Here is a 13,840-nt window from a genome sequence, read left to right as displayed (position 1 = left end):
TGCAATGCCGCAAAGCCTCCTTTTAGGGAGTCTCGGGGGAAATCCCAGAGCGGCCAGAAATCGAGTTTTAAAAGGCAGAAGAGAGTAAGGTGGCTTACGGCAGAAGGTCTCGTTTCTCCAAGGTCCCAGGGTGACGTTCCTGTCCTGGCACTCGTTCACGTAGGACTCCAGCGCCTCGCACAGTGGCTTGTGGCCTCCCTCTAGCTCACACATGTCGTACACGCAGTCTTGGAAGTAGGCCTATGAATTAGAAGAACAGAGCGACTCTCACTTCTTTGATCTGTATATTGCTGTTGATAACCATTGTGTTCTGTTCCCCACATATTTACATGCCAGATGGGACTCATGGAAGGTTTGTAGCTTTTCAAGTGGGGTGGGTACGCTAACTAATCTTGAACCTTTGGCCTGCAAGCACTGGAAGAACCACCTTCTGTTTTAACCCTCCATATCAAAATATTGAGTACCTTTAAATTGTGTATTAATAGCATCTATTGTTACATTGCTTGGAAGCTGGCGGAATCTGACACAAGGTGCTACATAACAACGTGATGTATTATTATTTTTGACTATCTTTATGACAGGTGCTAGAAGAAACACTGTCTGTGGGACATTTCTCATTGGCAAAGTGAGTAACCTCTACTAGCGAAAGTACATGGGTTGGACCTCTTGGAAGATTTCACCACAGGATGGAGTTAGCTCTGGTGTGATAGTCTCAGTCTAGGCCAAAGGTATTGATGAAGTCAACCTTGAACATTAAATAATTATTTGCACAATAGCTCAGTAACATGGAGCCAATGTTCATGTTTGGGTCTATTTCACCTAAAACATTTGACCTAATCACATTTGATCGAATTTATTTGACCTTTTGTTTCAGTCTAAAATGTGGGTGGGGGAGATCCCCCGCAATCTGCCTCCCCACCTCCCCTCAACCTAATCTATACCCTTACCCACACCCATGTATATATTTAATTAAATTTGACCGAAAAAAAGGTCAAAACATTTCAATCAAATGTTTTAGGTCAAATGTTTTAGGTCAATTATGCTAATACCATGTTTATGAATTTGCTTCACCTAACAGTGACTCGCTCTAGACTTCTAACCTTGAGCCTCAGTGTGCATTCACCTACTTTGTCTAGCTGTCCGTCCTTCAATTTATCTATCTATATTTCTGCATCCCTTCTACCTATGTCTATGCCCTCACCCTATCTGCTGAACCCCTCCGCCAAGCCAGTCTGCCTTTCAATGCTTCTGTAGCCTTCCATCGACTGGTGCTTCCCACAGTCTGCTTCACCATCAACCCATCGCTTTGCACAACTGCCTGACCATTAATCGCAACTGCAGCCTGCAAAACCTGCAATCTATGCATCTGCACTCATATACCTGACCATCTGTGCAACAATGCATTCATGCATCTGCTGCTTCATTCATCCATATGCGTACCCTGGCATGTGGAGATCAATTTGTCTATCCAGCCACATGCATATGTCCACACTCATAAATCGGTTTATGCAAGTCTCAATCACCATGCATTTTCATCTTCTTCCGTTCATGTACCTACCCATGTTCCTTTAAATCCCCTTTCTGACCTTCTGTACACCTGTGCTTCCACCCATGTGATCTTCTACAAACACCTTCTGTACGCCTTTGCCTCCACCCATGTGATCTTCCACTAAGACCTTCTGTACGCCTGTGCCTCCACCCATGTGATCTTCCACAAAGACGTTCTCTACGCCTATGCCTCCACTCACGTGCTCTTCCACTAAGACCTTCTGTACGCCTTTGCCTCCACCCATGTGATCTTCCACTAAGAACTTCTGTACGCCTTTGCCTCCACCCATGTGATCTTCCACTAAGACCTTCTGTACGCCTGTGCCTCCATCCATGTGATCGTCCACAAAGATGTTCTGTACGCCTATGCCTCCACCCACGTGCTCTTCCACTAAGACCTTCTGTACGCCTGTGCCTCCACCCATGTGATCTTCCACAAAGACGTTCTGTACGCCTATGCCTCCACTCACGTGCTCTTCCACTAAGACCTTCTGTACGCCTGTGCCTCCACCCATGTGATCTTCCACTAAGACCTTCTGTACGCCTGTGCCTCCATCCATGTGATCTTCCACAAAGATGTTTTGTACGCCTATGCTTCCACCCATGTGCTCTTCCACTAAGATCTTCTGTACGCCTTTGCCTCCACCCATGTGATCTTTCACAAAGATGTTCTGTACGCCTATGCCTCCACCCACGTGCTCTTCCACTAAGACCTTCTGTACGCCTTTGCCTCCACCCATGGGATCTTCCACTAAGACCTTCTGTACGCCTGTGCCTCCACCCATGTGATCTTCCACAAAGATGTTCTGTACGCCTATGCCTCCACTCACGTGCTCTTCCACTAAGACCTTCTGTACGCCTGTGCCTCCACCCACGTGCTCTTCCACTAAGACCTCCTGTACGCCTTTGCCTCCACCCATGGGATCTTCCACTAAGACCTTCTGTACGCCTGTGCCTCCACCCATGTGATCTTCCACAAAGATCTTTTGTAAGCATATGTCTCCACCCATTTGCTATTCCACTAAGACCTTCTGTATGTATACCTGTGCGTCCACCCACTTAACCTTCAATACCTCAGATGACGTTCCCTCACAGCCTTTACCTATGCACCCATATGTCTAACCAGCCACATACTCAAGAGCCCTTCAATCAATTTGTTTGTCCGGCTTTCAGTCCATCCAAGCATGTGGCACTCCCTCCAATTATCTATGTGCTAGTTGGCAAGCTAATAGTCATCCACGAGCCACCCATTGCTCATTCAATGCATCCTTCCATTCACCCGCTCGCACCATGCTCACTATATGTTTCTTTTCCCCATCTAACTAGACACCTCTTCATCTGTTTACTCATCTACAGATTGTATCCAGCCATTGACCCCAAACGACTGAAGAGAGAACCCACATGATTTCAATTAACCGTTCATCTCTTATATGCTATGAGTGGCCATCCCTTTTATCATGCGCGATTGTGTGCAAATGTTGGCATGTCATTGCTCAGCCGTAGGCATTTCTACAATGACTTACAATCATGGGCACCTTGATGGTGGTGCCAATTGAACTCAGGCCATCCAAGAACGTATCCACTTGCCACCGCCATTTCAATTCTGAACTACGTTTCCAGCCACTTTTGACTGGTTGGTGTTCAACGTTACTTCATACTATCGGTCCACTCACGCATTCAACAGAAATGCTTGCATCACACTTCTACTCCATCCTCTTTTTGTAAGGATCTGTGGTCAGGCTAATCGTTCACGATGAATATTTCCAATTGGGAAAGTCTGTAAGGAAACACTGTGAAGGGACAAAGGAACACATACGTTTGGGTTAATCTTGGTATGACAGGGTGCAAAGGGTCCGTGAGGATTCAGCAGGATTCCACAGTACTTGGGTCCCTCGTATGACTCACGCTCCTCATCTGTGCATTCAGGGACCACGATGGAGCCAGTTCCATTGCAACTGCAGAAGAAACATAACATCAAGGGTCATCAAGAGAAAGACAAGAAGGGGTGTGGGACCGGGTGTGGCACAGTTCCCACACCCCAAATATATATTTGTCTAGACCCCTCTAAAAATTTGATGAGTTTTTTTCATTAAAAAATCGCAGTAAAAACCCCAGCGAAAAAACATCCTGCGATGAAAGGAAGTCGTTCCGTTAAAATACCCACACTAATAACATGTATTTTTCCATTGGCAAGAAAAGAGTGCCTGTCTTCATCCTTTTTGTCAATGGCATACATGTGACTGAGGTGCGCTCTAGTGGTTAATGAATGTGAACCCAAAATGCCATAGTAGATCCCAGCATGACAACCGCATGGATCTAGGTGGATTACTAGATCTCTCTTTTGCATGTTTTTCTTATATCTCCAAAGTTGGGTCGAGAACATTTAGACACTTGGTAACCCTACATAAGAGCCTTGACATGTGCATGTAGGAGCATAATCCAAAAACCTGGAGTAGCTTGAACTGTAGCCTTACACATTCCAAATGTCTCTTTCAAAACCACTCTATCAAGGTGTCAAAAGCCCCTGAACGGAAGCAACCGAATCCATACGAGAGGCAAATCCACATGCCATGACGATTGAGCCATTGCCTTCTCCGATGAGACTTCCAAGGAAAGACATGACATGCGATAGAGAATTCTGCAAAGCTAGGCTGAGGCTACAAAAGACAATCCATACAGAGCACAGAACAGAGCCCAGATGTCAATGGTATTCGTACACGAAGGCCCTTCTGCCAGCCTTGACTGGGCCACCAGAAAGTGAAACATTTTTCAACACATGGACAAGACTAGAGCACTTGTTCCCTGCAGACGATTGTAAAGTTTCGGGAAGATCACTTACTTGGGGTCCACATTCCAGCTGTTTCCAAAGTCATTGACCCCCGTCGCCAGATCCCTATCTGGGGTCTTGAAGTCGTTACCAGGGATTCCGTCATAGTCCCCACACAAGCCACAGAGCTCACCCTGATACCTGCAAATAAAAGTGACAGGTGAGTCCATCTCCCCCTAAAGAACTTTCAACTCGACATGTTGCAGTTTATTGGACATTAACCCCTGTTACTCACTCGCTGGTCACTTTCACATCTGCATAGTGGTTCCCATCATACCGCACGACCAGGCCGAAATCTGTGCGCACCACCATGTATTTTCCAGAGAAGGCGATGGAGACTCCGGCTACCGGGCTGATGGGGAGGCTGACGTTCACCCCGTTCACCTGAAATGAACCCAACGTTTGATCAGTTTCTTTCTCTCAATAGGAAAAGTTCACAAATTAAATCAAGAAGGATTTGCAACAGTTGCATTTGGAGAAAGCTGTACACTGGCCCACTGTTCATCCTCCTGGGAAAGACAACATTGGTTCTGTGCAATTTGATTCCCATAAATTACAAAGTGGTAAGTATAATTAATCATTTTTTTCTTTTAATGTGGGATCTCCATATTTCCCTTCTTACCCCCTTTCAAAGCCACTACCCCACCCTATCCCAACCCTCCATACCCTCGACCCCTCTAAACATATCTATTCTACCCCCTACGATTAAACCTACCAGGAAGTAACTTACCACTTTGTAATTTATGGAGCCGGTACCACGGAACACAGGCAAAAGCAATGGAGAAAGAAGCAACTGTTTCTATGATATGTTCTTATCATGCTCTTGCACCCCCCTCTCCCACATCCGCTCCCCTCTTGCTGCTGGAATGTGCATACATCAGATACGCCTCCCTCTTTTTCTCGGGGAAGAAGGGATAAAGACCTGTTGCCTGCTTCCACCTTTCCAGAGAGAGATTAGTAAAGGGACAGGCCGCAGATCCTAAGTCATGTTTATCGCCTTGTCGGTGGAGACATCATGCGGCGGAGACACACCACAATCGTGTTGCTGTTAATGATCAGCGCTGAGCCCAGTACTGACGATGAAATGCTTCTACCATTGGATGACCAGAGATTCAGGGTTTTCAAAGAAAAGGAGCCACATATTTAAAGACTGGGGTACACTTTGTTGATAGGTATGGCTTGCGCCCCTTTTGACTGGTATCTTGAATGGGAATCGTGTTCCTGCTAATATTTGAATGGAAAATGATACAGGACATAAATTAGCGTGAATCTAGGGATAAGCGTTACACAACAATGCCAGGGATTGGCAACTATAATAGTCTGCTCCACGTCGCCCACAGTGTTATGTTATCCTTATATGGCACTCAGGCCTTTGTCTTAGTTAGCCATTTCCAGGAATCCCGATTCTGGGTGTTTTTTACATTGCTGTCGTGTTTTGATATTTAGGCTTTTTTCACTCTTTCTAGGAAACTTGCATCTAGATGTTTTTGCATTTGCTGTTGTGTTTTGAAATGGTGGCTTTTTTCACTCTTTCTAGGAAACTCGCATCTAGATGTTTCTGCATTTGCTGTTGTGTTTTGAAATGGTGGCTTTTTTGCCTCTTTCTAGGAAACTCGCATTTAGGTGTTTTTTGCATTTGCTGTTGTGTTTTAAAAGAGGGAAACTCGCATCTAGGTGTTTCTGCATTTGCTGTTGTGTTTTGAAATGGTGGCTTTTTTGCCTCTTCCTTGGAAACTCGCATTTAGGTGTATTTTGCATTTGCTGTTGTATTTTGAAAGAGGGAAACTCGCATCTAGGTGTTTCTGTTTGCTGTTGTGTTTTGAAATGTACACTTTATTCCCTATTTCTTGGAAACTCGCATCGAGGTGGTCTTTCATTTGCTGTTGTGTTTAGAAATGTAGGCTTTTTTCTCTCTTTCTAGGAAACGCGCCTCTATGTGTTCTGCATTGCTGTTATCTTTGAAGTGTAGGCGTTCCTCCCTCTATCCTGAATCTAGACACCATCCCCACCTTCTACCATCGTGCTCCCAGCTCAAGGTGCCCCACCACCTAAAGCTGGCAAGGGATCAAGTCTCTTGGCCTTTTCGTCTATCTGGCCCTGCCACTGAACTCTCTTCACTGGCCTGGACTTCCTCTCTCATGCACCTGATCTGCCAGCACCTGACTTGCTGCAAGGCTGCCTGGTGTTTTCGTCATGCATGGTGCAGTTTCTCCCTCCCTCTCTTTCTCCCGCTTTCATCTCTCTGCTCTCTCCCTCTGTGGTGCTTTTCATCTCCCTTATCTACTCTAACTGCTAGTCTATTACCTATCCTATATCTCTTTCAAAGTCTGGAAGGAAAAAGTTCAAGAAAGATCTCCAGGCCTGCCCATCGCTGAGACTTATGTCACTTATGTCAACACTTCTTGACTGTCACCGAAACGCTCTTTCTCATTCCATCTCCAGACCTTTGGACTCCCCATATGGTCTCAGTGCGCACCCCTTTCTCTCCTCCATCCATTAATGGTGGAACCTGTTGGGATGTACTCTTGGCATATTTCCCATCATCTAAGGGCATCATTAATGTCTACCAGAATGGCACTGTCATGTTTTAGGGCTCTCAGCCCAACCTTCTCCTTCTTGATAGGCGTCTTTTGTCTCTCCTCAACTTCCTCTCTTCTTCTGCAACTACTCCTTCTGCCACCCCTCCGACCTCTTCGCCACCACCGACGGGCATACCACATTCCTGTACCCGTCATCAGAAGACTTTCAAAGGTGGCAACCAGCTCCACTTAGCTACCCTTAACTCTCGATCTGCTGTTAAACACTCATCTCTTATCTGCCACCTCCTTGAAGACTTAGACCTTGATGTCCTCACTCTCACCGAGACGTGGTTCACGGTCAGCTCTGTCACTACTTTTGACACACTCCTCCCGGATGGCTACAAGATCCTCTCTAAGCCCAGGCCTAACCGGTCTGGGGGTGGAGTGGCCCTGATCTTCCCTGAATGGGTCCCTGCTACTATCATACCCACTCAGTCCTACTCTTCCTTTGAATGCCTCATCTGCAGGGGTCTCTCCAATCCTCTCGCTGACTCTTGCCACCATCTACAGGACCGCTGGTTTGGTTTCCCTCTTCCTGTCAGAGTGGTCGACCTCACCTCTTCTCTTCTGGCCTCCACCTCCAAGCTTCTCTTCCTCAGAGTCGTCAATATTCAACTTGACTCCCCGTGATGTGGCCTCTGGACTCTTCTGCAGCCTCTGTGACTCTCTTTCCCTCACCATTCTTCCCTCAGGTGCAGTGCACTCAACGGGACACACCTAAGATGCTCTCATCCCGGCAGACATCCACATCTCCAACCCTCTCACTACTCCTCTCTCCTGGTCTGATCATGCTCTCATGTCCTCTCACTTGGGTCTCTTGGTTCCCCCGGCTAAGCCTCCGCCCGCACTGCCAGTCTCCTTCTCCGTCATTTTACTGATGAAGCCACTGTCAGTTGCTGCTTTTGCCACGACTTTCATTCCCTCCCACTCGGGTCACTGACTCTCACACCGACACAGCCCTTGCTAACCTTCACCTCTCCATCTCCAACGAGGATCCGCATGAAGGCTGCCTCCCAGCGCAACACCTGGCATGACTCCGACCTAGCCTCTCTGAAACGCAAGTGTAGAGTTGCTGAGCGAAAGTGGCAAACTATGAGCACATCCTCTGACAGACTGGTCTGCCGCCTGCTCCAAAGGCAATACAGACTCTCCATCCGCTCAATGAAGGTCTATAACCGAGCCTTCATCTCTGGGGCCACTAAAAACACAGCTGAACGTTTCAAAATCTGCAAGGAACTTGCCAATCCTACTGCAGTCTCCACTTCTCCTCTGCCTTCACTGACCCTCTGCAATGCACTGGCCTCTCAATTCATAATGAAAACTCATGACATCCTGTCCTCACTCTCCTCTACACCACTCCCTTCTCCCTCTACCACTCTCAGCCCCCCTAGCCCCATCCCTCCTACCCTCCTACCTTCCTCCTACTCTGCTCTATTTCGAGGTATATAGGCATGTCCCCTCTATGGATGTCTCTTCCAATCACGTGGTTGCCTGCTCCTCAAGAACTATCAAGGACAACATTGCCTCCCTTGCTCCAGCCGTGGCTGATTTCTGCAATCACTCCTTTGCCATCCACTGGCTCCTTCCTCCCACTCCTCAAGCACTCCTGTGTGCCCCCCCTCTCTTCAAAAAGCCTTCTGCCGAACCCTCCTGCCTGGCTAGGTACCGCCCGACCTCCTTCCGGGGTGAACTCTTGGAGAAGTTGGTCATCTCCTAATTGCTCCGCCACACTGAATTTGTTGGTTGTCTCCATGACCACCAGTCTGTTTTCAGAGCAGCCAGAGGAACGGAAACTGCACTCCTGAACACCTGTGAAGACTTGCTGTCAAATCTCGATTCCAACTCTCCTTCCGTTGTCATCCTTCTTGACCTCTCCTCTGCCTTTGATATGGTCAATCATGCCACCCTAATAAACCGGCTCTGTGATACCCTTGGCATCACGGACTTGGCGCTGGGCTTGTTGACCTCTTTCCTCTCTGACTGGCCATTCCAGGTTCAATTGGTACTTTTCTCTCCCCCATCACACAGTCCACCTGCGGCGTCCCTCAGGGCTCTATCCTCTCATTGTGGCACTTCTACATCTACCTTGCCCCTGTAGCCCATTTGATCACCTGCCTTCTCGCCTCACTTCCAGTGTTAAATGGACGACACGCAGCTCTCCTTCAAGCTTCCCTCCACGGCCTTCTCTTCTTCCTCTCTCATTCCCGACTGTCTGACTGCTATTCGGACATGGTGTGCTGCTAATAGTCTCTGACTTAATTAATGTATTTATATAGCGCTGAAAGCCCATAGGCATCAGGGTGCTTAAAGCCAGTAAGACTGAGAGCTTTCTCATTGGAACCCCAGCGTCCTCCTTCCCTCCTACTCTCTGGCTGACCTCCATGGGCCTCCTCCCATCCCCTCTTGTCAGGCTAAAACATCATGGTGTCATCTTCGACTCCGCTCCTTCTCTCCTCACATCACGTACCTTGACAAGAAGGCCCACTTCCAGCTGCACCTCCTCAGAGGTATTCTGCCTTTCCTCACCTTCCCCAAGAATCTCAATGTCTCCAGGACTCTCGTCCTCTCTAGGCTGGGCTACAGCAACAGCCTCGTCCTCACCCTGCCTAAATCCTCCCTTCACCCCCTTCAACTAATACAGAATAGGACTGTGAGACTTATCTTTGGCCTCAAGCGCAGGAACCGCAACTCTCCAGCCCTAAAATCTCTCCACTGGCTCCCGGTTGCTGCGAGGTTCAAGTTCAAGACCCTCTGCATCATCCACAAGGCCTTCTGGGGCCTGGGACCCCACTAGATTCAACTCTTTCTCTCTAAATACCTCCCTGCTAGAGCCCGTTGGTCTTCTAGCTCCAACTCTCTGCAGATCAAATGCTTTCCCAAGAAAAGAGTGGGGGGGTAGATCTCTCTCTTCCACAGGTGTCTCCCTCTGGAATGGCCTCTCTGTCCCTCTCAGACTCGAGCCAGATCTCCTTAAGTTATGGAAGCTTCACAAGACCCTCCTTTATTCGTATTCCTTCCCTCTTGTCCTCCCCTGCTAAGGACCCTCGCTTCCTCCTTTTGAATGGCTGCCTGGCTCCATCTGATTCTTACAGGGCAACAGGCCCTCCCCAGCCTGTCTTCCGCAGCACTTGGTCTCCCCTAACCAAAGACCCCCTCCCCACCCTAACCTGAACTTGCCCTACCAGGTTCCCTCCTCTAACCTGGCTGGGCCTGCATCCCTATTGAGCCCACCAGCCCCCTCCACGCACTTAGCATGTGGACCTTCTTTCCCCTGCACTCTCTGCATTCCCCTTGCACTTGTCCACCAGGCCTCCCCATAGCACTCGCCTAACCCATGGGCCCTCTTCTCCCCCCCCCCCCCCAGCAATTGCATGCTCGCCACGCTGACCTGCAATTGCCTTTCCTGCGTTAGCATTAGCGCATTCCGGTCTGACCAGCAATTTCCCCTCATTCCCACTCCCCTGCACTTCTTGTTACTGTACTTGCACGATTCTGAATGACACAAGGCCTAGTAGGACCGTGTTTGTCTTTCTACATCCCTGTTCCCCCACCCCCTTTGTCTTGTTGCACCTTGAAACACCATTTGTTGTATAGGTGTATTATAAATACCCAATAAATAATAAAAAAATAATAATAATATGGCCGCAATTGGAAGGGCAGGCTAGTAAGGGTACACTTTGGAGGAGAGGGAGGGAGGGGATACAGAAGGCTCCCAGCTGTGATACAGGTTAGGGAGTCAGAGGTGGACCCAGGCTTGCTTCATTTTTTGGTAGATACGCAGCTGCTTCCTCTGCCCCCGCACCCATTAAAGCCATATTTCTGTATCCTTTAAACAACCTGACTTTCCTAACTGCACTGTTGACATCAGGGTCTACAGCAGCAATTTCCTCCCTTTCCTCCGTCGGTCAAGCAGAAACAAAGTTTCACTTACGACCTCCTGGGCCCTACTTGGTGTGGATCAGGCAGGTCTTAAAACTAAAATAGAACAATTTGCTTGTAGTGAAAATATAAGGAATTGGTTGCTATTTTGTATTAGTTGTATTAGTGTAAAATAGGTGTCAACAGATTGCCAGTACAGTTCTCAGAAACTATCATTTGCTAAGAGAAGGCCATCTGCGCCGAAGTTGATGGTTCACTAGAAACAGCAGGCAACCTGGCAGATCTTTGCTTTACCTGGATGATCTTATCCTTCAGCAGAGCCACCACCACACCATACACATCTACGTAGACAGCCTTGATGTACGCCACAGTGAATGTGTTCCAGCGATACTCGTTGGAGGCATACACTGCAAAGGGAGTGCGGCTGGAGTTGCAGGGCTTGGCCAGGACGTATGTGCAGTTGCCATGGAAGTTGTACTTCCTCTTGTCGAAGGTGTTGTAATGGGGATCGCCAGAGACGACACAAGTGGAAGAATCTGTAGATTAGAGAATCAAGTCATTGCCAACACTGAGCGGAAGAAACACGGAAATGTCAACACAAAAGCCGAAGGTCTTAGCCTAAAGTGGCAGTTACCTTTAGGGAAGCACCCCTGCACATCGGTTTGGTTAGCGCAGTACTCATCCGGGGCACAGCTGATATCAGTGCACTTGGTGTTGTTGTTGGCAAGACATTGGCACACCTCCTTACAGGCATCAGAGAAGATGACCTCTCCGGGCTGGGAATTAGAAGAAACACAAAGGAATCAGAACAGGAGAAAATATTATCTCTGAATGGAGCAAGGTCAAGAACTCTCCAATTCTTAGGTGTGATCAAGCATCTTCATATTGTGGAGCTATTTTAACATCTTTACCAACTCTCAGCGACAAAGTAAATGGCCTCAGAGTCCAGTAGAGGAAAGTGCCCACCTGTAACCTAGAACCTGAGATTTTAGCGAGTGGTTGCCTTGGTGCTGTACGACCAAAACGCAAAAGTATCTCTGGTTTTGGGTCAGCTCATAGTAAACTGTGTGACTGGTCCTTCCGTAAGAAAGGCAAGTAAAAGAACAAAGTGACATAAGATGTAGAACTGGGAACCGCGCACGGGGAAACAAAGCTTCAATGGAAATAATGTTCTGCCATATGCAATGTAGGCCTTCATCTCAGGGCACCCATCCTAACTTCCCCACGCCAAGGAACGGTAGAATCTGGAAGAATATCTTCAGTAGGTTTGTAGAGTACCCTCCAAAAATGTATGATTTTCAAGCATTTAGATGTCCTCTGGCAGAAGGATCTCAAATCCCATGTTATTGACCTGTTGTTGCAGGTGATTATTATATCACATTAGTAAATGATTACTGAGAATTGAAGACATGCCGACCTTTAACATATGCATGCCGTGTGATGAAATGACCGCATCGTGTGCATGTGGATCCCCACTAGATTGGATGGGCACGGCATTGCCTTCTCAATGTCTTAATATTTATGAATATGTCTGTTTCTCACTAAAGAAGGCATCGTGCCTGCAGCAGAGCGTTGACCACTAGGCACCCAAAAGGTTTTATATCCCGGGCATGCACTTGATCGGTGATATATATGTGCTTTTTACATATTTCACTTTTAGGCTCGATTTGTGCTTCCGTTTTGATAAACTGTGTCCCTATGGTTGCCTCAAGCCCAGAGAGGACTCCTTGGAGAAGCTGCTTGTGCTGGGGATGTAACCTGTGTTAGAAATAAGGCAGTTAAATGAGTCCCTTGTTTTCCCACTAAGAGAAACCCAACAAACCTGGTGATAATGTCCATTGTAGGTGCAGCCACACTCCTTCTTGCTCACACACTGGGCTCCGCTCTGCACAAAGCCGGCATCACACTGGCAGCCCTCCACACAGGGGCGGTCACAGGATCCGGGCTGCAGATTCAAGCAGGAAGCTGGACACGCAGAGGCACACGGCTGATAGTGACTGTTTGGAGGGCACGTTAAGGCTGGAAAAGAAGAACACATAATGGTGGAAATAAGACAAATGTTGAGATGAGATTATTGCTGGAGTCTAGAGCTGAAGTATAGTCTTCCATCACCCCCAGCTAAGAGATTGAGACATAACTAAATCTATTGAAACAAGACCATTCATTCATCTCTGTATCTACATAATGTAATGTTGGCATGAAATCCCCTGCTTCCTGGCTTACTCCTTTCTTTCCTTCTCTGCTACTTGAGGTGAGTTGATAAAAGATAACATTAGAACTGGCACATCAATTAAAGATAGTATTCACATTTCTGGGTTTCAGGTGGTCTGGTATTTCTAATTTGTTATGGTCTTTGAAAGAAACTGAAATCAGGGTCTATAGGTACTGTGGCCAAGTTGGGGTACCTAACTTAGAGACGCTTTGTTGGATTCACTGTCTCTTTCATCAGGTCTTCTGAGAGTTGGGCTTCATTTCTACCGCCGCCACAGTCCTTCATTTCCATAGATCCAGATGGTTAGGGAATGGAAACTTCACTTAGAACAATGCAGGATTTGTGAACGCAGACTTTGCTTGACACAATGCAATCGCTATTTACCACCTGTCCTTCAGAGGTGCTATACCTTGGACTTCACCACTGCGATGCAAAAGTCCTTCCTTTTCTTTATTTCAGGAAATACAATGCTTCCCTCAGAGATTCTATGAATGCAGACTTCAACTTTCATCTTGCTAAAACTATTCACTCTCTCTTTTCAGACATCCTAAACCCTCCTTAATCGTACGTATTGGGATCGCTGCACCGCGGGATCTCGCTTAGCTCTCTGGCTCTTCCTCTTTTAGCCACACACACACTGTTCCTCCTTATTCAGAGGCATCAGTGTTGGCCCTTAGCCTCTGCTCCTTACACAATCTTCTCTTTTCCTCATGGACTGCTGCACTGTACTCATCACTTGGATCGACTCCTCCATCCTGCCATCAAATTCTCCTTCTTCGGCCTTGATTCAGCCTT

The 13,840-nt window shown here is 47.4% G+C and overlaps 1 protein-coding gene across 1 annotated transcript in view; it reads right to left on the bottom strand.

Moving 5' to 3' along the window:
- The window catches only part of LOC138457973 (IgGFc-binding protein-like), a 344,303-nt gene that overhangs the window by 160,654 nt on the left and 169,809 nt on the right, over positions 1–13,840 (bottom strand). The window contains exons 39-45 of the mRNA XM_069607205.1: positions 12,656–12,852; positions 11,468–11,609; positions 11,128–11,369; positions 4,611–4,759; positions 4,388–4,516; positions 3,365–3,503; positions 99–240 (exon numbers count right to left, since the gene is read on the bottom strand). Coding sequence (XP_069463306.1) covers positions 99–240; positions 3,365–3,503; positions 4,388–4,516; positions 4,611–4,759; positions 11,128–11,369; positions 11,468–11,609; positions 12,656–12,852 — 1,140 coding nt within the window. The remainder of the gene's footprint in view (positions 1–98; positions 241–3,364; positions 3,504–4,387; positions 4,517–4,610; positions 4,760–11,127; positions 11,370–11,467; positions 11,610–12,655; positions 12,853–13,840) is intronic.

This window comes from Ambystoma mexicanum, chromosome 1p (genome assembly GCF_040938575.1).
Source record: "Ambystoma mexicanum isolate Mex_15411 chromosome 1p, UKY_AmexF1_1, whole genome shotgun sequence".
Taxonomy (NCBI): domain Eukaryota; kingdom Metazoa; phylum Chordata; class Amphibia; order Caudata; family Ambystomatidae; genus Ambystoma; species Ambystoma mexicanum.
This window is presented reverse-complemented; position numbering and strand designations above follow the sequence as displayed.